At 44.6% G+C, this 24,074-nt stretch overlaps 1 protein-coding gene across 1 annotated transcript; it reads left to right on the top strand.

Moving 5' to 3' along the window:
• Positions 1-45: 45 nt before the first annotated feature.
• Positions 46-20,494, top strand: Mrps31 (mitochondrial ribosomal protein S31). The gene is made up of 7 exons (XM_028782901.1): positions 46-283; positions 9,846-10,133; positions 12,632-12,790; positions 14,292-14,432; positions 16,911-16,984; positions 18,754-18,897; positions 20,191-20,494. Exons 1-7 carry the CDS (start codon positions 165-167, stop codon positions 20,418-20,420), a joined length of 1,155 nt encoding a protein of 384 aa, XP_028638734.1. The 5' UTR covers positions 46-164; the 3' UTR covers positions 20,421-20,494.
• Positions 20,495-24,074: the final 3,580 nt, after the last annotated feature.

The following is a 24,074-nucleotide window of genomic DNA, read 5'->3' as shown; positions in this document are numbered from 1 at the left end:
AACAGAATTATTGGCTTCCGTTTCCTGCCGGAATCCAAAAGGAGAGGAACAGTGCAGGCGGAAAACATCTTGGGGGACATTTTTGACGGACGAACTAGTTCTGTTGTGCTCGTCTTTGAGTTTGTGTTTCCGGTTGTGCTCTTGCTTGAGTTTGTTTTTACACGATGCTCCACAGAATTCCGGCATTTATACGCCCTCCCCCTTTCTCGGGCCTCCCTTTGTCCTATGGAAACCGGGACGTCTTGGTGGCTGTGCTGCCCGCGGCCCAGTCCGGAGTTGTCAGGTAAGGCAATTGAGAGTTGCTGGCCCCGCCGGTCTTCCAGGACTCCCTTTCCTTCTCCTTGACATGCAGCGGTATTTTTTCCGGCCGCCTGGGATTGGTACTGTAATCGTAGGCTCTTAGAAGAGGTTGTTTTACGTATGGGCAAAAAGAAATCGTAGAAAGACAAGGCAGCTTGTCGGATGACATGAGTGTGGCAAACAGCTATAATAGCCTGTCGTGTCTCTTGTCCTGTGGTCTTTCTGCTGCATGCCCACCCCTCATCTTGCTTGGTGTTACTGCTCTTTGTACAGACTCCAAAAGAGAGATCGTTTCTTTCATTTTCTATGCTTCCCAAGAATTTTGGATAGCCTCGTTAATGTGTCCCTCCTTTATTCCTTACTGCATTATTTAAAGTGCGTGTATATCAGTTACTGTTGTTGAGCTCCGAATAAAACAGTCCTGCCATTCTGGACAGTAGTATATTTCCATCGAGGAGGTAATTCAAGTATAGTAAAGATAGCATAGGTAAGCAGAGGGTTCATCCTCTCAACAGATAACTATGGGAGAGCAAATAGAGACATCCCGAAGTTGTAAGAGGCTCATGGTATTCTTTCTGGGCACTCCTGTTCTCAACACCTACTACAGTGCTGAAGCAAGGTAGCAGTGGAGATGGAAAGGATCACCTACGTGAAGGAGTGTGCACAAAATAGAGTAAATAGGATGTGACATAGGATAAAGCAATAGAGTGGTCAAAGGAGCAACTGTTTCTGCTGATTGCCCTAAAGAATTGACAGGAGAAAGATGTTTGAGAAAGATTCTAAAATATCTCAGCATCTTTAAAATGCAAAATGAACTATTATTGTAGGAGCCTACACTGTGAAGGGTGAAAAATGTGAAGTAATTCTCTAAGGGAAGCCATGTGGCGGTTTTGGTTTGATGTTGGGGATTCGGAATCAGGAGTTCTTGCTTGCTAGACAAATGATCAGCTACTCACATGAGCTTAGGAGAAGCTCATGAGATATTCTCAAAGAAAAGAAGCTCAGATGAGTGTTTAGGAAAATCGTTTTATTATTTTATGTTAGGGAGCATGCATGGTTTTCCTGTTACACGAGTTATTTTTTTTGTAGTGTCGCAGCACTCTTGAAAGGAAACGTTGTGGTAGAGGCGATATGTGTGACTTGTTCTTCTGGTTTTCATGTGTCAAGGTGCCTTCAACATTAACTTTCAGAAATAAAATAGTAGTAACTGTTAGAGGATTTTTCCTAATTTGAATTGTCCATATTGCTATTATGAGAGTTCTGTGTATTGATCACGGTACTTCCTTTGTAACTTATTTTTCACTCTGATTCTCAAGTGACTAATGACGTATCCTTGGGCATTTTCATAAGCAAATTATATAGTTTTAGAGTTGGGGAATTTTTTTTTTTGCATTAAAGTATTCCAAGCCTGGGGCTACCATTTGCTAATTTTGATAATTTTATACATATTAATAATAACTTATTATTACTATATTATAATAAATTATTTTGCTATAATCATATTATGATTATATTATAAAATATAATAATTATATTAATAATAAATTAATTCAGAAGGCAAACGGCAGCTGAACTACCTTGTGTTTTAGTTTAAGTGCAAATTCCCAAGCGCCATTCCAAATGTGAAAACTGGGGATCTCATTAATCTACTTACTGTATACCGTAGCAGCTCAGAAGTCCTAAATCCTTGGGAGCAGCAGCTTCCTTTTTTGTAAAATGAGAATGTATTTTGTAAGATTGTAAGGATTTTATAAGATTGTAACATAGCTACTCAAAAGAAGTCTTGTAACTAGTGATGCCAGCATCAGCATCACTTGGGAACTTGTTTATAATGTGAAATTTTTAGTTCCTCCTTGAAAGTACTAAGTCAGAATTATGTGGTGGGACCAAAGAATCTACATTTTAGCAAGTAGGATAGATAATTTCTGCGTGTTTTTAAGACTGAGAAACAGCATCCTAGCCATTAGCATCCTAAAGGTAGAAACTGCTGGACCCTACTATGACTGCTCAACATATCACATGATAAACCAACTGAGCCATGAAACAGGGTGATGGAAGCAACTATAGTTGAAAATCCAGGTAATGAAGAAGATGAAGTGTAAAAGTATTTTTTATTCACTGATGCAATGGTCATCTGACTTACTGTCTCCATCTGCTAACCTAAGCCTAGTCCTGGAAGCTTCTAGCTTCCGTACAATCTTATCTAGGCCTAGAATGTTTTCATTCTCTGAGACTTACTGCTGAATAAGCTCACCCTTTCTTGTTCTTTCTGAGCTCTGGCTAGCTGATTCAGCTCAGCTCTTCTGGCACAAACTCATCTCCAAGCTCACTGATTCAATCTGGCTTCTCTCTTGGTCTCTGACTAAAATGCGCTGCTTGGCCTTAGACTAACTCTAGCAATCTTTTCTGATCTTCTGGCTCTTTCTCATTCTCTGGTTCATTCTGTCTCCCCTGTGTCTATGCTGTTCCCTCTTCTTGTTTCCTCTTCAGCTTGTCTCTCTATAACTCCTGGTAAAACCGCCTCCTCTCTCTCCCACTCTGCACTGCTCTCTTAAGTAGCTTCTCTTTCCTCTCTCTTCTCATGAGAGTTGGACATATCATTTTCAAACATGGCTGCTTCCTTCTACAGACTAACTTTACCTTCATTGTTTAAGATTAAAGGTAAGTGGTAAGGGCGTGTCTGTTTCCAGCCAGAGGGATTAAAGATGTGTGCTAAGGGCTGAGCCACACCACAACTAGAAACTTTTTTTTTCATTAAATAACACAGTTTCTGAGTTCACAATGTGATCAAATATCCTGCAACAATGGAGGAGTCTGGTTCAAAGTTTATTTTGCCAAAAAACTGCTTTAGGTATGGTTTATATCAGAGATGGTGGAAGTCTGGAATAGATATCATAAAAACTGACAGTGAGATTCTGTGAAGGACCTTTGGGGGATGTAGCTCAGTGGTAAAGCACTTGACCGTCATGCATGAGTTCTTATCTCAGTCCCTGGTAGTGGGAGCAATGCAAGGTGTTGATTTTAGCTGTCTTGGTGTCTCTTAGCAAAAGCGGTTGCTAAGTGCCTGTTACACGATTACAGACAAGTGGGCAGTTCTTAAGGCCAGATTTGTGACCAGATGTTGCACCTGCTCCTTATCCTGTTCACACAGTCAAGGGTCGGGAGATGCTTTTCAGCTGTGCAACCTCAGGACAGAGATCACCGTTTACTCAGGCTGCTTTGTCACTGCTTGTGCATCAATCCTGACGTGCAATACGATAAGCAAACTAGAGAGAGAGATTGTTCTTAAACCATTTCATGGAAGAAAACCTATTTCAGCTGATTGTTCTGGAAGACACTTGTCTAATGAGGCTAAATAGAGAATCAGACTTGAATTTGCTTTCAGTGTTCTGCCTTACCATAGACTTTGTATTTACTAATGTATTGTCAGTGCCTCATATAGTGCCCAGCACAGAGTAGAAAAATGTCCACACCATGTTTATACATATTCTTTAACTTTAAAAGTGCAATGTGGCCGGGCGGTGGTGGTGCACGCCTTTAATCCCAGCACTTGGGAGGCAGAGGCAGGTGGATTTCTGAGTTCGAGAGTTCGAGGCTAGCCTGGTCTATAGAGTGGGTTCCAGGACAGCCAGGACTACACAGAGAAACCCTGTCTCGAAAAACCAAAAAAAAAAAAAGTGCAATGTGTATTCCTTGTCTGAGAATTTCACAGACGTATAGAATGTATTTCTATCCTATCTGCTGAGCGCCTACCACGCCAGCACATGCATGAGTTCTGAAAGTTCAACAGCAAATACCAAGCAAAGACACTTATCTCCTAAAAAGTAGGTGTTCTGATTATTTAAAAGTAGGATAGATGTATGGAACTCTGAGTTTCATACGTAGCACCCACAAAATAAAGAAGGAAATCTTTTGCGTAGATACAACAGTTTGTGTTCTTTTTATAAGCATGTCCAAGAGAGCAGAATGACAACTCAAAATTCTCTTCTCTGCCTGCTTTGTTTAGCTTATTGTTAAGGACAGTTCTCAGAGGCTGTGGATTTGGACTAGACACCTGCACCAGGCCCAAGAGAGACCAAAGGCGCACTTTGTTTGTTGGCTAACTCATAGCACCAAGCTCTGGTTGGTTCAGGAGAACTGTAGTCCCTTAAATAAGTAGCTGTAGTCACCTGGTGACTGGCTAAGCAGTAGACAATTAATTTATTTTTCTCTGGCACACTTCCATTTTTCTGTAAATGGTGTCTTATCACCTTGCTGGTTAAAGTTCTCCACCTGCTCTGGTTCTGGGGCCTGCCCAGTTTCTACATTGGTTTAGTTTGGCTCTGCTGCTCAAGCTACACTACATTTAATTGGTCTAAGGAACTTTCACTACAAATAGTAGTTGACTAAATGTCATGATGTCAGTAAGAAGTTTTATAATACCTAAACATTTTTGTAAGTCATTTTTTCATGAATAGAAATGCGATTATTTTCACATTGCTTCGTTATGACATCTTGAAGAGGCATTCATTACGTTAAGAAGAACTTGGCAGTCAGTCTGATATAAATTGGAGAATAGCAAACTGTCATTTATTAACCGTGTTATTTAATGCTTCCCAATCTTCTATATCATGGCACATATAGAAAAATGGTGTTTGTCCTGACCCCAGGACGAGTGGAGGGAGTCAGCCAGCTTGAGGAGTGCCAGCAGTTCTAGGCCTCACTTGGCCACCCCAAGGGCTAGGTGATAGGATCTCAGCTGTACATGCTTATGGCATGCCAGTGTGGCTCAGGCCTTAAGGAACTGTGAGCTAGGTGACCCCATGTAGTGGTCTGAGTGACAATGTCCCCTGTAGGCTCAGATGTTTGAATACTTAGTCCCCAGTTGGTGGTACTGTTTAGCTAATTTTAAGACCTATGGCCTTGCTGGAGGAAGTATGTTACTGGGGACAGCTTTGAGGTTTCAGAACTCACACCTAGTCCCAGGTTGCTCTACACTTCCTGCTTGCAGCCTAGATGTAACCTCTAAGCTGTTCCTGCCTCTGTGACTGGTATTTGCTGCCATGTGTCCCACTGTGACAGACTCTTATCTATCCCTTAAGAACCTTAAGCCTAGTAACCCTTCCTTCTGTAACAAAAGTCGTTTTATCACAGTAGGAGAAAAGCAACTAATACCTGTGGTCCCCAGTTGGTGGTGACATTTAGTCAGGTTCAGGTAGTGCAGCCTTGCTGGAGCAAGTGCATCATTAGAGGTAAGCCCTCACCTCCTCCCAGTTTACTCTCCATGTCATTGGGAATGTGGGGTTCGTCCTGCCTGCTTGCTGCCGTGCGTCCCTGTCACGTTGGACCTAATCTCTGTGGAATCATAAGGCAAAAGTAAAGTTGCTTTTGGCCACAGAAATATATCTAATTTAGAAGTTGGTACCAAAGGAGGGTTCTTGCTGGGAAGAACCTAACCATGTGTTTTTAAAGAATGGAAGACTTTGGAAGTTTAGACTAGAAAACAGAGGTTAACTGCTGCAAGGCAAGTTTAAAGCGTCATTCTGGTTGGAGCCTGGAAGACAGTAATGCTGAATGCAATGTGGACTGTATAGGCCTAGCCCCAGAGCTCAGAGGAGGATGATATCGGCAGCAGGGCCAGAGGTCGTTCCTGTGGTGTTTTGGCAAAGACTCTGGCTACCTTCTGCCCTTGTTCTAAGAACTTACGTGAAGCTAAATTTTAAGTAATGGATTGATTTCTTTGGTGGAGGAAATTTCAAGACTGTATAATCTTGAGTCTATGATATGGTTATTATTGATAACGCACATGCCAGCCCACAGTGTAAAAGAATAACTTGAACAAAAATAGGAAATGTACAGTTTGCCTCAAGGGCCCTAGGAAGCTTCAGGATACAACAAAGGCACAGACTCTGCTGTTCTGGAGATCCCCGCCCAACACTGGGAAGGGTGTCTAAGGATATGTGCCCTAAGCTAGCTAAGCTCTCAACTTGGAAAAGAGCCTAAAGAGTTTTCTCTGCCTTCAAAGCCACAACAGAAGCTGTTACTAATACAGTTCAGGTAGGCTAGGTAGGGTCTGTCCCAAGCTGGTGACTGAGTTTGACATTGTTGTCTACTTGGAGCCTCTGTAGCCAGGCATCCTGGGTAGGGCAGTCCCTGCACCAAGGCCCCAAGAAGCCGTTATGTGATGCTATGAGAGTGATGCCTGAGTTGTGTTGGAAACCCCAAGGTTTGGGAAGTGCCAAACCTGAGAGCTAGCTGCTAAAGAAAGCTGTAAACAGTGGAGCCAGCAAGGGAGTGGAAGGGAGAAGCTGTCTACGTGTCTGGGTATCAGACATGGAGCTACAGGATGTGCTGTCTGCCCTGCTGGATTCCAGTCTCGCTTCGATCCACTGTGTCTCCACTATGGCCCACTCCTCCCTTTTGGAATAGGAATATGTCACTATATGTAGGAAGGATGTCATTTGCTTTCTCTCTTTAACCTTTCATTGATTCTTTGTCAGTTTCACATTATGCACCGTGGACCCACTCATCTCCACGGCCCTTCCTACCCAACCTCCACCACTAAAAACACACAAACGGACTGCAAACACAGAAACAAACAACCAAAGCATAGGAAAGATTTCACTGTGGACACTGCAGTGTGTCACAGCGTGGCCCACAGTCTATCCTTGTGTCCACATATCTTCAGTCATTGTCTGGTTCAAGATCTCTGGCTTCTGTGACACCATCAATTTTGGATCATTGTGGGAACTCAGAGTTATCCTGTTGTTGCCCTGTGTGGGCAATGTGTCCTGCTTTGAAACAGCAGGACCGGCCCTTTCACATGCCCCAACCATTTGCATATACAGATTCTGATGTAGGCCAGTTCAGAGCCCTGGATATGGGCCTGGGTGGTAGCCAAGTTGGTCAACCACCAGCTCTCCCTTATTTGTACACCAGGCCGAGCTTTCCAGCACTGTTGTAGGGAGTCCATCCGATGCCGCCATCAGCAGGAGGCAGGGTCTCCTGCTCTCATGCTCTTGGGACCAGCTCATCTGCATCTGTGCCTCCAGAGCCAGCTCCACTGTGCTGCCCAGTCAAGGTTCTGGGCCCACACTCCCAAGTGTCCCACCCTCTGACGGGCTGGGACAGCTCTCCCCCTCACACACACAGGGCTGGCTCACTGCCATGCCATCAGAGCCAGTTCCAGTGTGCTGCCCAGATGAAGTGCAGGGCCGCTCTCCTGAGTGCTACAGCCAGTGAGAGGGCAGGGCTAGCTCTCGCCCTCACACCTGACTCTGTGGTCAGCTCTCCCAGCTACTGCAGGTGCCACAGGGAAGGGCTACACACACACAGCCCACACCCACACCACCTCATGCCAGACGAGCAGCAGGACCAGCTCTCCAGCACCCTTGCTCTTGAGCCTGCCTGGCTCACCTGCACCTCCCCGCCGCCATGAGAGCCAGCTCTTCCATGCTGCCGTGCAGGGCAGTGGACAGAGTCAGCTCACCAGCTCTCATGCCCTCCTGACTGTCTCAGGTGGTGAGCGGTGAGGAGGCATCACCCCCGCACCAACGCCATGTCATGCAGACAAGTGGTGGAGCCAGCTCCTCCATGTTCTCTACCTCGGTGCTGGCTTACCCACTCTCCCTGGGCCAGGGCTAGCCCTGTTGTGCTGCTCAGGCAAGGCGCAGAGCCTGCTTCCCTGAGCAGTGCAACCAGCAAGAGCCAGAACCAGCTTACTCCCTGTCATGACCCTGGGGTCAGCTCTCCCAACTGCCTCAGGTGACCACGGACAAGGGGGCAAAGGGTATCCCCCGGGCCACCTCATGGAACATGAGTGGCTGGGCCAGCTCTCCCTTGCTCTGTCCTTGGGGCTGGCTTACCTGCTCCCTTCAACCAGGGCCAGCACTATTTGTGCTGCCCAGGCACAGTGCAGTGCCCGCTCTCCTGAGTGCTGCAGGTGACAAGGGACAGGGCTAGCCTTCCTGATGTCATAACCCTGTGGGAAGCTTTCCTGACTGCTAGGGGACAGGAGGCACATCACCTCTGTATCTGTGCCACCCCATGACAGATGAGTAGAAGGGTCAGCTCTCCACATTCACACCCTTGGGCCTGCCTACCCACACCCCGATAACAGGAACCGCTCCATTGTACTGCTCAGGTGAGGTACAGAGCCTGTTCTTCCAAGTGCTCTCACCTGTGAGAGATTGGGGCCAGCTCTCTAGAGCACAGAATCTGGTGAGGAGCAGGGCCAGTTCTGCACAGCTCCTGGACAGCCACATGGTCCTGGCTGTCCCGACCAGGGAGTCCCCACGTTCTCTATGGTAACATGAGCCATGGACATGGACGCCTACCCCTGCCACTGCATAGACACGGACTCAGACGTGGCTCTTAGTGGCAGATTGGGCTGGAATCTCACCATGGCCCCAGGTGGTGGGGCTGGCCACTCAGAACTCCTCCCACCCTCAGTCTCCAGTCCCATCTCTCTTCAGAGTGCTCTCTTCTCCGATTCTCTTTCTCTCCCATCTGTCCACCACATGCTCACACTTTGTGGTGACTCTCACTGCAGGCTGGTCACATGGCTGGTAGGTCCTTGGGCGACATCCTTCATCTGTGCTGTGTGGGGTGGTGGCAAGGTATCTATGGCCTGCCTGTGCCATGGGCTGGAGGGCAGGTCTGTGGGTGGCATGGCAGTCCACAGGTTTCTGTCTTACTCCTGCCTGGATTGTATTGGATTAGATATGATTTGATTGCATTGAATTTTTATGAATCCTAGGCATAAGAGAACTTTGATCACCAAAGATTCTCAAAGAGACTCAGTCTTCACCAAAGATTCTCAAAGAGACTGGACTTTTAAACAGTGTAGAAACCAGGAAAGACTAAAGGAACTTTAAAAACTGGACTAAATATCTTTTTTGCATTATGAAATGGCCATGAGCCTGTAGGGGCCAGGGAGTGGGATCTAGTGGTTTAGAAGGAGAATCTCCCTCTGAGGCCCAAATATTTGAAGGCAGTTGGCTGCAGTGTTTGGGGAGCAGTATGTCACTGGGGCGGGATTTGAGAGAGAAAAGGCCTGTGCCACCTCAGTTTGTTGTCTCTGCCTTGTCTTGCATTTGAGGATGCTATCACTCAGCCTCTGCACCTGCTGGCATGCCTGCCTCTTTTTGAGACACTGCTTTGTCTGATGGCTGTTTTCCCTCAGGAATCATAAGTCCAAATCACTTCCTTCTTCCATGAATTGCTTTTAGTCATGGTATTTTATCTTAGCCCCAGGAAAGTCACTGCACCCGAATGGTTACGCCTGTGGATTTCAGTTTCCTTCTCCGTAAGAGGAGGATAATGCTGACCTTTGGTGTTGATGTGGGTGTGACAAATTGTACACAAATCTTGTCCAGGCGAGGTTCAGAGTATGTGCTAACACAGGATGACTGGCTTCCATTGTGGTTGCTAATAACAGTGGGAAGCAGACGGGAATGGAGAGGAACTTACATGAAGTTGTTTTAAGTGTAGAAGCAGGTTTTTCTGTTACTACTTTATTATCTTTGAATTATATTTTTCTTCTCTTCCTTAATATGTCATTTCAGGACAGAAAATAATATCCAAAGACATTTTTGCACTAGCAGATCGATCTGTAGCAAGAAAGATGACCAGTCTGTTCCAGCCAATGAAATTTCCCAGAAGGCCGCAGAGAGCCAAGGCAGGGGGAAGGAGACTTTGAAGAAAGACCTGCTGGACATCATTAAGGACATGAAAGTGGAACTGAACACAGTGAATGTAAAAACAACAAAGCCGCGTGGCAGAAAACTTCGTGCAAGTCTGGAGACTACTGTCGACAGGCTTCAGAAAGCTCCAGAAGGTCCTCCAAAGAAGAGGTAAATTGAATTCCAATTTGAATGTTCTTTGAGACTAATCTATGGTGTTCCAATAAGCCTTTCTTATAGTAAACAGTCTATGAAATTATAGTGCTTAAGAGACACTGAGAAAATGAAGCAGCAGAAGTGGAGGGTCTCTAAAGTCACTTTAAGTATGTGTATATGTGTGTGCATACATATTGTATTTATATATTTAAGGGATAGACAGTATTCGTAGTCAAGCATGGTGGCATAGTCTTCTAATCTTAGCACTTGGGAATCTGAAACAGAGTATTGTGAATTTGAGGCCAGTCTGGGTTACATAGGAGATCTTATCTCAGAAAAACAATAACAAAACAATCAAAAATACACACACATATATAAGTACCTACCATGGACTACATTTTGGCACACATATTTGTAATCCCAAACTCAGGTTGAACTCTGCAGACTGCAGCATTATGAATGCCAGGCTGGCTTGGCCTACATAGGGAACTGTCTCAGAAACAGCAACAGGTGAGAGAGAGGCTTTAAAAACTTTGGATGTGTTTGACTTGTTATTGTAAATGTGCAGTTGAAATCATTTAAATGACTGAAATGAGAGAAACCGTTTGAAAGGTTCAGTAAGGTCATTTTAGTGTGATCTTCTTATTTAGTCTTTGAGAATTTTATATGTGCGTACAATGTATTTGTCTCCCAGTCCTCTCTGTAGCTCCTCCTACATCCATCTGTGTCTCCCCACCCCTCCTAAACTCATTCCCTATTTTATAGTAACCCACGGAGCCCAGTTTATACAGCCCGTATACTCTGGGATGTGAGGCACTCCACCTGAGCATGGACACTCTTAAGGCAAGTGACTGTCCCTCCAGCAGCCAGCAGCTGTCAGTAGCTTCTCACAGAGGCTTTGAGCCCTCTGTGCTAGGATGCTGGCTACCTTGATTGTGTGCAGGTGCAGATGCGTCTTTAACATCTGGAAACCTTCTGAAGCCTCCAAGAGGAGGCTGAGGGCAAGACTGGAGAATGGGGTGCACTTGTTCTGAGTCTGAAGAAAAGCTTCTTGTAATATTTACCCCCTGGCACTTGACTTTTTATTTTGAGAGTATCTGACTCTTTCATAGTTAACCATGTATTCACTTTTTAGCCCAGACACAGCAAGCACTGTCTCAGCTTCTGAGTAATCTCCACTGAGATACAGGCCTGCACCTTGACCACCTCTTTCCTCCCTCCTCTCTCCCATCTCTCTCTTATAATCCAGCGTCTGCACACTTGAGTTAGTTGTAGTATTTGCCTCAAGATGCACTGTAACATGACCGAATTCCCCTCCCTCCCTCCCTCCCTCCCTCCTTCCCTCCCTCCCTCCCTCCCTCCCTGTATATCCAGAGCTCACCAATATGGCTACAATGGCTGCATTACAGATTACCCTAAAACACACTCTCATAAAATAACTGTTTTCATACTCAGAGTATGGGCCAGCAGAGACCACTTTCAGCGGCATGATGTCTGAGGCCACGGAAGTCTCTGAGGCTCACTCGCTGCCCTCAGACTCACTCAGAGGTTGACATTGGCTCTCAGCTCAGACCTTAGCTGGTGCTAGAAGCAGAAATATCTACATGAGCTAGGTTACATGTTAGGTACATGTTAGGTTGCTCTGACATGTCTACAGACTGGAGGCTGGGGTCCAGGGACAGGTGTCTCAAAAGAATGCAAGCAGAGAGAAGATGGGTTTTTGTTTGTTTGTTTGTTTGTTTTTTTTAATGACCTAGCATAGGAGTTAGGTTGACTGGTGCCATCAGTTCACATTGATATATATGTGTTTGCTTTCTTTTTAAAATCACAGAAACTGCTTTTAATAAAAAGAAAAGGACCTTTCCGTGAGGGTCTCCAACTCATCTCTAACGCTCTCAGCAGATGCTTTCCCAGTACTAAGTGAGCGTGCTCTGCCACACCCAGGGTTTTCGTGTGTTCTGGGGATGGAACTTAGGTTCTCAGAGGTGTGGCAAGGGCTTACTTCACTGACTGAAGCATCTCCATAGCTCTCAGTTCTTTGTCCTGAGACAGGCTCTCCCTGTGTGGCCTGGGCCAGCCCTGAACTTATGGTCCTCTTGCCTTAGCTTCTAAGTACAGAAATTATAGTGTGAAACACCGTGCCTGGCTGCCCTGGGTATGTATCAGCAGTTATGTATGAACTTAGAGTTTACTGTTTCACAGTTTCTGTATTACCAGTGTCTAAAGCATGATGTTTTTATATATGAAATGTGTATAATGGATACATGTAATCCTAGCAGTTCTGTGGCTGAGGTACGAGATTGTAAGTTACAGGCCAGCCTCCTGAGACCCTGTTCAAAACAAACAAACAACAAAACTACCAAGAAAACAGTGTTGACTATTTGAAACCTCTTGCTTTTGTCGGAAACTGAATGATTTTTGAATGGGTTTTGTCCCCACGTTGGTTCTCTTTCCACTGCACTAGTGATGTGCTAACCAATTCTGCTTTTCCTTCATTTTGTTTTCTTTTTTAGAAATGAGTTCCTGAGTCCTGAGTTGGTGGCAGCGGCAGCGGCCGTTGCAGATTCTCTACCTTTCGACAAGCAGACAACCAAGTCCGAGCTGCTCAAGCAGCTGCAGCAACACGAGGAGGAGTTGAGGGCTCAGAAGGAGGGAGAGAAGCGCAGGGTTAGGTCAGTGGGTCAGAAGTGCTGCAGTGTTGCTTGGGGTGGGTTCCACTTAATGGTACACATTCGTTCTACTTATAAAACTCCCTCATGGGCCAACAAGATGGCACAGAAGGAAAAGGTGCTTACTGCCAAGGCTGATGACCGTATACCTCCAAGCCCTGAGGACTGAAGGAGAGAGCTCACTCCACGAGCTGTCTGCTGACCTCCACATACATGCGGGGTCATGCTGGTGCCCACACACATGCGCACCCCACATAACAATGAAATCTAACACATGTACCCATGACGGCAAGTACTTTTAAGTGCTCCGCCATCTATGCAGCTCCCGTTGAGTGAAGTGAATGCCTTAGCTCTTCTTTTAAGAAATTACAGAGATTTTTTACCCCTGAGAGAGAAATGACAAAATCAGTACTGTTATTTAAAAAGAAAATTAAAACAAGTAATTGAGTAGGATGGTTTCTCTGAGAAAATTAGTTTTCCTCAATTAGCTGGGTTTGCTCACAGTGTGATGTCTCCTTTTTTCTTAGGTTTGAGCCCAGCATTTCATCATAGTCTTTTCCTTTAAGAAACTCTTTTCGATGTTTGTGTCTAAGTGTATGTATCTGCACCGTGTGTGTGCAGGAACCTGCAGTCAGAAGAGGGTGGTGTTGGGCTGGAGAGATGGCTCAGTGGTTAAGAGCACTGACTGCACTTCCAGAGGTCCTGAGTTCAAATCCCAGCAACCACATGGTGGCTCACAACCATCTGTAATGAGATCTGATACCCTCTTCTGGTGTGTCTGAAGACAGCTACAATGTATTCATATATAATAAATAGATAAATCTTTAAAAAAAAAAAAGAAGAAGAGGGTGATGTACCCTCTGGAACTAGCGTTGTAGGAGGTTTGAGCTGCCATGTAGGTGCTGGGAACCGAAGAACCCAGGTCTCCTTTGAAAGCGGCAAGTATTCCTAACTGCTGAGCCATTTCTCTAGTCTCCTGTATGTGACCTTTTATCGCTTTGTTAATTTCTGCCATTTCCCTGCTTGCTGCCTCGAGGTCATGGAGAGTGGCAGTGCTTCTCTCCAGAGGATGGTCTGCACCTCCTCTTCACAGGGAGCACAGAGAGCATCAAAGAGTAGACTCAGACCTAGACTGTCACCTGGCTCATTCTATATGACAGCAAATAGAGCTCACTTTCAATTTTAATGTAACCAGCAATGTAGGTTGTAGGTACAAGTATTCTTGTTTGTATTTTCCTGCCAGTTTCTGTGGATATTAATAATTTTTATAACTGACATTTTTATTTTTCAAATAAAGATTTAAGAGTATATTTAAAAAATTGAAGAGATACATCTTAACGCCTGTGTCATGTGAGTGTAAGCATTGACTTCACTTACTCATAGACCTTTATGCCCTCATCGGAGCGTAAAGGGGAAGTAGGGATTACATGCATGTCTCCTGTTAGGAAAGAGCTGCGGCTCTGGGGCAGCCGACGTTCCTCATCTCCCAACCTTGTTCTTTCAGCTTCACTCACATAATATCAAATATGAAAATTGTCAAATCTGATTCGCTGAGACTGAAAACACTACCAAAGCACCAGATTCAGTTTGACGAAGGAATGGACAGTTCTCTTGACTGGGAGAAACCTACCGATTTTAGAATAAGGTACTGAGGCTTTGTAATGTGCTGGGTTTTGTTTATATAGTTTTTTTAAAATTCTAATTGTAATCTTAATTTATTCTGCATATTATTATATAGATTGATGATCACTATGGATACCTAGTTAGGGTTTCTATTGCTGTGATAAAATACCATGACCAAAAGCAACTTGGGGAGGTAAGGATTTATTTCATCTTACAATTCCAGGTTACAGAATAACTAAGAGAAGTCAGGGCAGGAACTCAAAGCAGGAACCTAGAGGCAAAAACTGAAGCAGAGACCATGGAGGAACACTGTTTACTGGCTTGGTCACCCTGTGTTGCTCGGTTTGCTGTTATTTAACTTAGGACCACTTGCCCAGGGGTGGTACAGCCACAGTGAACTGGGCCCTCCCACATCAACTAAGAAAATGTACCAAGCATTGCCCACCAGCCAGTCTGCTTAGGGCATTTTCTCAATCAAGGTTCCTCTTCCAAAATGACTCTAGCTTGGATCGAGTTGACATAAAACTACCCATCACAGGTATCTTCTCTGAAATTCCACCTGAAACTCATCACTTAATAAGTTTTCTTATGTGTATGGATGCATATTAGTACATGTGGGTTCCCTGTGGGTACTACTGCAGGCAGTGATCTGCAAAGGGGTGAAATGAAAACCTGGTGCAGACTAAGCCTGGATCAGACTTCAGGGACTGATGTCAGGTAGTTCACTGTTACATATGGAAAACAGTACAATTTGGGAAAAGGTTTCCAGGCAACAATCAGTCTAATTCCAGGTGTACAATAAAGCTTAGGGTGTGACCACATAGACACTCGGTTACAGAGTACATGTGACCACAAGGGTGGGTTCTGTAGCTACAAGTCCTAGAATCTAATGTGATCTCTGACCGACCGTAGAGGTCAGCAGGCCATAAAGTACATGATTTCGTCTCCTCCACTGAGGAGACATGCCTGTGTGATTAATATTCCTGGGTCTCTTGGCGCTTCTCTGAGTGTAAGGACCTCTGTGTCCACAACAAATGCAGTTTGCAGTGCTGGTGTAAAGGTATGCCCAGGCTGAACTGGAACTTACTGTGCCGTTTCCTGGAAAGGAGTCTCCTGGGTTTAACAGTGCTGCATCTATCAGAACCATGAATCAGACTGAGTTTTGACTCACTTTACCCACACTGAATAATGATCCTTTCACTGAGAATAAGTTGTGCTCTCCGGATTCTGAACAAATGAGGTTTTAAGAAGCATTATCTTTCATTCTGGATGTCTCTAACACGAAACATCTGTGTGCTCTTTGCATGTATAGTTACAGTTCTGGGTGTCTCTAACACAGAACATCTGTGTGCTCTTTGCATGTATAGTTACAGTTCCTTTTCTTCATGCCTTAAGATAAATAATTAGGGAAAAAGTCCAGGCATGGTGACTTGTACCTCTAATTCAACACAGAGGACGCTGAGGCAGGAGGAGCACCATGAATTGCAGGCCACTCTGAATTTTACAGTGAGTTCAAATTCAGCAGAGGCTGTTGTGAGACTGTCCCCAAAATAAGACCAACCCAGTAGTACATACTTGTAACCCCAGAACTTGGGAGGTGCAATTGGCTCTTGAGCTGAGACAACTAAATAGTAGTTGTTTGCATTTGCTAGTAAGACAACTTATCCAAAGAGTGTATTTGGGCTTAGAGTCCATCATGACAGAGCAGAGGCATAGCAGCTGGAGCAGGAAGCTGAGGGATCACAACTTGAATGGCAAAGCCCCAAACAGCGAGAAGGAACTGAAAGTGGGGCCAAGCCATTGATTCTCGGAGCCAGCCCCCAGTGATGCATGCCCTCTAGGAAGGCTACACCACTTTCCTAAACAGCGGCACCAGCTGGGCATCAAGTGTTAAAATAAAATACAGCAGCCCATGGGGGTCATTCCCATTCAGGCCGCCACAGGTGCTCTGGCTCAGAAAATACAGAAGTAAAAAAGCAGCACAAGAGAAACTTTAAAAAGTAAGAGAGGGACAGAGAGGCCTCTCTATACGGTGTGTTAGAGGGAGACAGGTTCTCCCTAATGGGACTGAACAGGTGTTAAACTGCAGGCTGATTGCTTTATAATAAAGTACAACCTTTTATCTGTGTCTTCTTCTAGCATTATAATTCATAATGAAACTTTGCACTGTTCTCTGTCCTCAAGAACAAATGTTTACTAGCTTCTGTTTTTGCCTATTTTTATAACCTTCTACAATACTGAGTTTTCTAAAACTTTCAATTGAGTATTTTGAAATTTTAACTTAGCTGGTTTGTTGTGTTATGAAGCAAAAATTCAAGAGCATATGTTCTTTTTCTACTGAAATCTCCTGAAACCACGCCAGTGTAGCTTAAAATGTCTGATGTAGTCAGTGTGGTTTTCTTTAATTGATTATTTCTTACACGTTTTTCCCTTAGAAGTTTTTGTTAACATTTTACAAATATATTGTACTAAGATGTGTTTTAAAATGTTTTTATCTTAGGAAAAATTTGTTCAAGGGGAAAAGACTTTTGATTTTTGATGTTAAGCAGTTTGCTGATGAAGCACCTGAACCAGGTTTGTAAGAAGAGAACAACCCTTCTCCAAGTGGAGAAGTATTCTTTCTTTCAGAAAAGGTCCTGGTGTCTTGGTTGTGTAACAGTTGGGTATTTGCATTTTTATATTTCTTCCTCTCATTGTCCTAGATGTTGCTTATGAATAAAACTGCTGATTTGGGTCATGCTTCCCCCTTAAAATACTGCATTCTGTGGGACCCTGAGGGATCAGTACTGCCAGATGAACAATCCAGAACTATGGACTGACTGCTGCTCTTGTTCAGAAAGGGTTCTTCACCCGCCATTTGCAGTATAACTGACTGCTCTTGGATCAAGGTCACTACCCTGTGGTTCCTGTTTTTGAGCACCTTACTACCCAGGGTAGGAGAGAGATAGCGTGCGTGTATTTATGAAGTTGAATACTCTCTTTTCCTTTTGGTTCATTGGCTGCTTGTCAGTCTTTTTAAAAGGCTGACTCTTCATTGATTCTTTATATTGTTTTTTGTTTCTGAAATATTAATATCAGCTTTGATTTTGATTATCTCTTCCCGTCTACTCTTTGGTGGTGTTACAGCCTTTCCAGTGCCTCTGGGTGCATCATTAAGTTACTAATTTGAGAACACTAAACTTTTTAATGTAGGTATTTCGTTCTATATTTCTCTGGACTGGCTTCAGTATGTACTGTGTCTTGTATGTGTGTTTTCATTCTCATTCAGTTCTGGAATTTTTTTATTTCCTTCTTGATGTCTTCCGTGACCTGATTATCAGTGAGTCCCATGTTGTTTAGTCTCCATCTGTTCTCGTGCTTTCTGCAGTTATACAGCTTTACCCCATTGTGGTCGGATAGAACAAAGGGTGTCGTTTGAATGTTTCTGTATTTTTTGAGATTTGTTTTGTGTCCTAATACATATTAGGATAAAACCAGGATGTGTTTTGAAGAAATTGCTGCTGAGATTGATGTATATTCTTTAGTTTGTGGGCAGAATGCTTTGTAGATATCTTGTAGGCTCATTTGACTTATGATGTTGAACTCCAAAGTTTCTCTGTTTAGTTTTTTTCTGGATGATCACTCTGTTGGTGAGAGTAAAGTATTGAAATCGCACACCATCTCTGTGTCGGGATCAGTCTGTGGTTTTGATCTAACTAACAGTCTTTTTTTTTTTTTTTTTTTTTGATTTTTCGAGACAGGGTTTCTGTGTATATATATCCCTGGCTGTCCTGGAACTCACTCTGTAGACCAGGCTGGCCTTGAACTCAGAAATCCGCCTGCCTCTGCCTCCCAAGTGCTGGGTTTAAAGGCGTGGGCCACCACCGCCCGGCCATAAAACCATTCTTAAAATGAAAATTCTTTTTCTTCTCCAAAAAAGGTGGTATAATAACCTGGCATGATGTTAATAAAAACTAAGATTTGCTATTATTATTGTTATTATTGCCTGTACCTTTTGTTTTCACTGCAATTTTAGCTCTTGGTAGCCTTTCATTATAAACAAATTCTGAATATCAAGGTCTGAAAATATGTATCAATATAGAGTTGTTGACCATAACATTTTAAAATTAGTTACATTTTTCTCCACTCTGTGTTTATGTCTGTCTGTGGGAGCGTGGGTTTGAGTGTGGAGGTCAGGGGAACCTTTAGGAGTTTGCTCTTCTACTGTGTAGCACGCAAGGAGTCACACTTGTGTACTCAGGCTTGGTAACACTGAGCCTTACTTAACCCACTGAGCTAGCAATTACATTTTTAAGAAACATTTACATTTTCCTTCACTGATTTGTTTTCTTTTAACCCCATAGAAGCATCGCCTTCCCTCTGGGAGATAGAGTTTGCTAAGCAGTTAGCCACAGTAAATGAACAGCCCTTTGCAAATGGGTTTGAGGAGATGATACAGTGGACCAAGGAGGGGAAGCTGTGGGAGTTCCCAGTCAACAATGAAGCAGGTAAGCGTGACCTCCGAAGCTCAGAGCAATCCCCGCCGGAGACTGTGGGAAGGTGTTCCGTCTTAGAGGGGAGATAGGTGCATAGGAGGATCTCAGAACACTGTGGTATCCGAGAAGAGATCTAGCAAGTTATCGTAAGTCGTTTTAAAGATGGCGAGAATTTGATTCAACTCTAGTTATTTGATAACAATAAAGGAGTAAAATTATGGTCAAAATGTATCATCGGGCTTGGGGATGTAGTTCAGTCAGTAGAATGTCTGTCTAGTACTCATGAAGCCCTGAAGCCCTAGGCTGGACCCCAGGACCTCATAGACGGGCATGGCAGCACGGGTTTATTCCCTCAGTGGAGATGGCAAATCAGAAGTCTGTAGTTGTGCTCAGCTGCAGGGCTCACATACAGAAGCTTGAGGACAACCTTGGATGTCTGTCGTCACCTTTCACCATGTTTGAGACAGGTTCTGTCTGGTTTGCTGCTGTGTCAGGCTAGCTGACCCAGGGGATTCCAGCAGTCCTCCTGTCTTGACTCCCATCTCATTAGGGGCTGCACTGGGATTATAGAGGTTTTCTCTGTTGCATCTTCAATCTGAGGATCACCTCAGGCCATCAGACTTGTGCAGCAAGCCATCTCCCCAGTCGTGGACCTCAGTTTTATATCCACTGTACAGTACATGGCTCGGGCTGTATGTGGGTCATCTATATAGAGAGTAGTTGTTGAGCCAGGTGTGGCGGTGCACACCTGGATCCTGGCATTTGAGATTTGGAGGCAGGAGCATCAGAAGATGGTGAGCAGTCAGGGTTCTGTGAGCGCCTGTCTGGAAAACAGACAGAATAAAATGAGAGGTCTGCTGAAGTTAGGATGTAGCTGTGACCTTGTTTTCTTTTGCTTTTTGTGTTTATCATTCTGTTTTCTTCCCTTGGGTTGCTTAAACGTCTTCTTATGATTCTGTCTTATTTTACTTTTAAGTATCCATCATATAACTTTCTTAGTACCCTCCTCAGATGTTGACAGTGTTGGTGAGTGACAGTTGCTTCTGTCACAGAAGACCTGCAGTCTCCACGTCACGGCTCACTTCCGTTCACTCTCCGCAGCACCCTGGGAGGCGTTCCCTTCATCCTCACATTGTGTCTGGAAACTGATGCTCACAGTTACGTTTGTTTGTTAAACTGTTGGCCAAACTAGGTCTCACTTCACAGTTTGTGCTTCTAACTGTGCTGGGATGCATCGGTAATGTTAATTTTATGATGTAGGCTTTATGTTCACAATCATGTTACTTTTTTTATTTTATTTCCCAGGTTTTGATGATGATGACTCAGAATTCCATGAGCATATATTTTTGGATAAGTACCTGGAGGATTTTCCCAAGCAAGGACCAATTCGCCTGTTCATGGAGCTGGTGACCTGTGGCCTTTCGAAAAACCCATATCTGAGTGTTAAACAGAAGGTCGAGCATATAGAGTGGTTTAAAAATTATTTTAATGAAAAAAGAGATATCCTCAAAGAAAATAACATAACGTTCACTTAACATCATGAAGAAAAAATTTTATTTAAACTGTTGAAGATATATATTATACCTAAATAAAAGTTTTATCAAAACTCTCCTGTGTTGATCATTGTACCCGATGTGACTAACATAACTGTGAAATTACTTTTAACCTGAAGTACACACTTACATATCTGAGAATTAGCGATACATCTAAGACGGTTCTAATGGTTTTCACTAGGTGACGATGTTTCTTTGAGGTGTTTAATTGTTAGTGGTAAAGCTGACTTCCATCAAAATCCTCGTGTAACTAGTTCATTGTAACTATAACAAAGTGCCTGACTCGGGCTAATGGTATAAAGGGGAAAAGCTTATTTAATACAGCGTAATACAGACTTTGGTAAGGCTTCATCCCAAATGCAAAAGCATGCACGGGAGGAAGAGCTCACACCTGTAAACAGTGGACGTGAAGCCTCACAGTCCCTTGTGAGGGCAACATTCCAGTGACTGCTGTCCTCCTGCATGCCCCACTTGTTCCACTGTACTGGGGTTTTGTATTTATCATCTGGCAGTTTTATACATGTATATAATGTATCTTGATCATATACACACACACACACACCCAGCTCTGCCTCCCACTGCTTCTGGACCCTTCCCCCTTCACGTCCTTCTCCTCACTGAGTCCAAATAGTGCTGGCTGCAAGGGAATGCAAGACCCACTTGTTAAGGATCCGTGCCTCCCACATTAAGGACCAGGCCTGTAACACAGTAGAATGCAAGAAGCAGACAGCTGAGTCTTCAGCCCCAGCTGACCAGCACCCATTACCCCAGCAGGGCCAAGGTATCATTTTTTAGTGGTTCTGCTATCTTGTTAATCATAATGGATTCTTTAGCCCCAAGTAGCCAGAACCACAGATTCCTAACTCAGATGGCCTGATAGTATCTTTGGTTCCCCTGAAACATCACATCCAAGTCTCCATCCTCTGCACTGTTGTCAACCCTCTCATTCCCCCAAGCTCCCACAGGCAGCTCATTGGGTTCTCAACACTCAATGACTTTTGCAACCCAAAGTTCCAAAACCCTTCCATAATCCTCCCCAAAACAACATGGTCAGGTCTGTCACAGCAATACCCCACTCCTGACACCAACTTGTCTTAAGGTTATCATTGCTGTGATCAAACACCATGACCAAAGCAACGTGGGGAGGAAAGGGTTTATTTGGCTTATACTTCCATATCACTCTTCATCATTGACGCCAAGACAGGAGACCATGGAGGGGTGCTGCTGACTTGTGCTCTCCATGGCTTGCTCAGCCTGCTTTTTTTTTTTACAGAACTGAGAACTGCCAGCCCAGGGATGATATATCACCCCTTCTTTTTACCTATCCTCAGGGTCTGGAATGAAGAGTTGGTTCTCTAAAGGCCTCAGGTAGGCTAAGATACTCCAAACAGTAAAGTTTACTTGACCAATAACACCTGTGGGCTGGCCGCAGGATCCCAGAAGTTTCTGATAACGTGGCTGGCGACTGACCTGCAGATGGACTCTCCTATCCCCAAAGTTCCCCCTTTGCACCCTATAAAACCCCAAGTCCCCTGTGCCACGTATGCAGACTCCACATCCACAGGAGAAAGATGTCCCTCAGTTGTCCCAACTAAAGGAACAATTCTGTCGTTGGAGAGGCTGGTTTCTGCTTTCTTTTCTTCCCATGGCTCTTCCATCAGTTTGGATCTAACACCCACAGCCTCAGGTAAACATATCCAGGACCAGCCTTGACTGTGTCTGAGCAGTCTGGGCTGATGGCGAAGTTCCAGGTCAGTAGGGTGAAGAAAAAGCTGGAAGGTTGGCATCTCCCCTTGTCTATCTAGAGCCTCTCTCCCTGTTGCTCTCCCTGTCTCAGAGATGCATCATGATCACAGTCCTTTATTCTGTCAAACAACTGAAGATTACAGATGGAAAAACAGAAAGATGGTTTGGGTGTCCGGGGCTGTTGTACTCACTCCTCCTGGGGAGACAAGAACAAACATCTGTTCACTCTGATAGGTCAGCAATACAGAGGAAAGGAAGGTTTCTACTGAAGTGCAGCTTGACAAACCAAGGGATGCATTGAGCTTATTTACAGACCATGGGTAAGGAGTTACTTACAGGAGAATAGGTGGCCATTAAACAGGCTCTTCGTGCTGTTGCAGTAGCCTTAAAGACCATTGGAGATGGGCTCCTTCCTCATGAATTTTGGACCCCATCTCCTCATTCTGTGGTAACACTAGAAAGAGAAGTCCATTTCTTTTTTTTTTTTTTTTTTTTTTTTTTTTGAGACACAGTTTCTCTGTAGCACTGTTCTCTGTAGAACTGTAGATCAGGCTGGCCTTGAACTTAGAGACCCGCTTCCCAAGTGCTAAGATTAAAGGGGCTGGAACATGATATCCATGTGAGGAGGAAAGTCTGTGCCATCACATAGAAATGCTCAGGCGTTGCCGGGCAGTGGTGGCGCACACCTTTAATCCCAGCACGTGGGAGGCAGAGGCAGGCAGATTTCTGAGTTTGAGGCCAGCCTGGTCTACAGAGTGAGTTCCAGGACAGCCAGGACTACACAGAGAAATCCTGTCTCGAAAAACCAAAAAAAGAAAGAAAAAAAAAGAAAGAAAGAAATGCTCAGGCATGGCTAGCATGTAAACAGGTTAGCTTGTGCCACCACATCATGGTGCGTGGGCACGGCCAGTGTATGAAGAGGTAAGCTCATTGCCATGCCATGGTATCTTAGGACATGACACACATGCTAATAAACACACAGAGCCCACCATGTGGTGGCTCTTAGACACGGAGCACATCCAAACAGGTGTGCTCAGTCTGTTGCCGTTGATTGACACAGAGCAATTCAAGCATGCCAACAGGTGATGCAGAGGCACAACGTGGAGGCCCTGGGACACCGCCAGCATGTGGACAAGTATGGCCACACGCCACATGGCTGTGCTTCAACAAGGCATGCCTTCACAGCCAAGTGATGATGCAGGGGCATGGCAGATAATGTAAACAGGTGAGCCCCCATTGCCTTGAGGTTGTATTGGGGCACAGCAGGTATGTAAACAGGCATGTGAACAGGTGTGTGAGCAGGTGTGAGAGAAGGTGTGTGAGCAGGTGTGAGAGCAGGTGTGAGAGCAGGTGTGTGAGCAAGTGTGTGAGCAGGTGTGAGAGCAGGTGTGTGAGCAGGCATGTGAACAGGTGTGTGAGCAGGCGTGTGAACAGGTGTGAGAGCAGGTGTGTGAGCAGGCGGTGAACAGGTGTGTGAGCAGGTGTGAGAGCAGGTGTGTGAGCAGGCATGTGAACAGGTGTGTGAGCAGGTGTGTGAGCAGGCGTGTGAACAGGTGTGTGAGTAGGTGTGTGAGCTGGTGTGAGAGCAGGCGTGTGAACAGGTGTGTGAGCAGGCATGCTGCACCACCTCAGTCAGCCCTGGGATGTGGCAGGTGTAAGATCCCTTGTAACAACCTCTCTTGTCACCAAATGAAGCCTCCAGTGCCAGGAATTGGCTACGTTTAATTGAGTTGTTGGACAAAGTAGCCCCATGGAAACCCTCAAACAATCCAAGCTACTGCCAAGGCTAATATTTTGTTGTTTTTTCCCTTACAAACTGATGTCCCTGTTGCTGAAGACAGCACCTACGTAACTCAGTGAACACAGAGAAGTCAAGCTGCTGCCCGTCAG

The sequence above is a fragment of the Grammomys surdaster genome, unplaced genomic scaffold, assembly GCF_004785775.1.
Source record: "Grammomys surdaster isolate TR1022 unplaced genomic scaffold, NIH_TR_1.0 919, whole genome shotgun sequence".
In the NCBI taxonomy this organism is placed as follows: domain Eukaryota; kingdom Metazoa; phylum Chordata; class Mammalia; order Rodentia; family Muridae; genus Grammomys; species Grammomys surdaster.
This window is presented reverse-complemented; position numbering and strand designations above follow the sequence as displayed.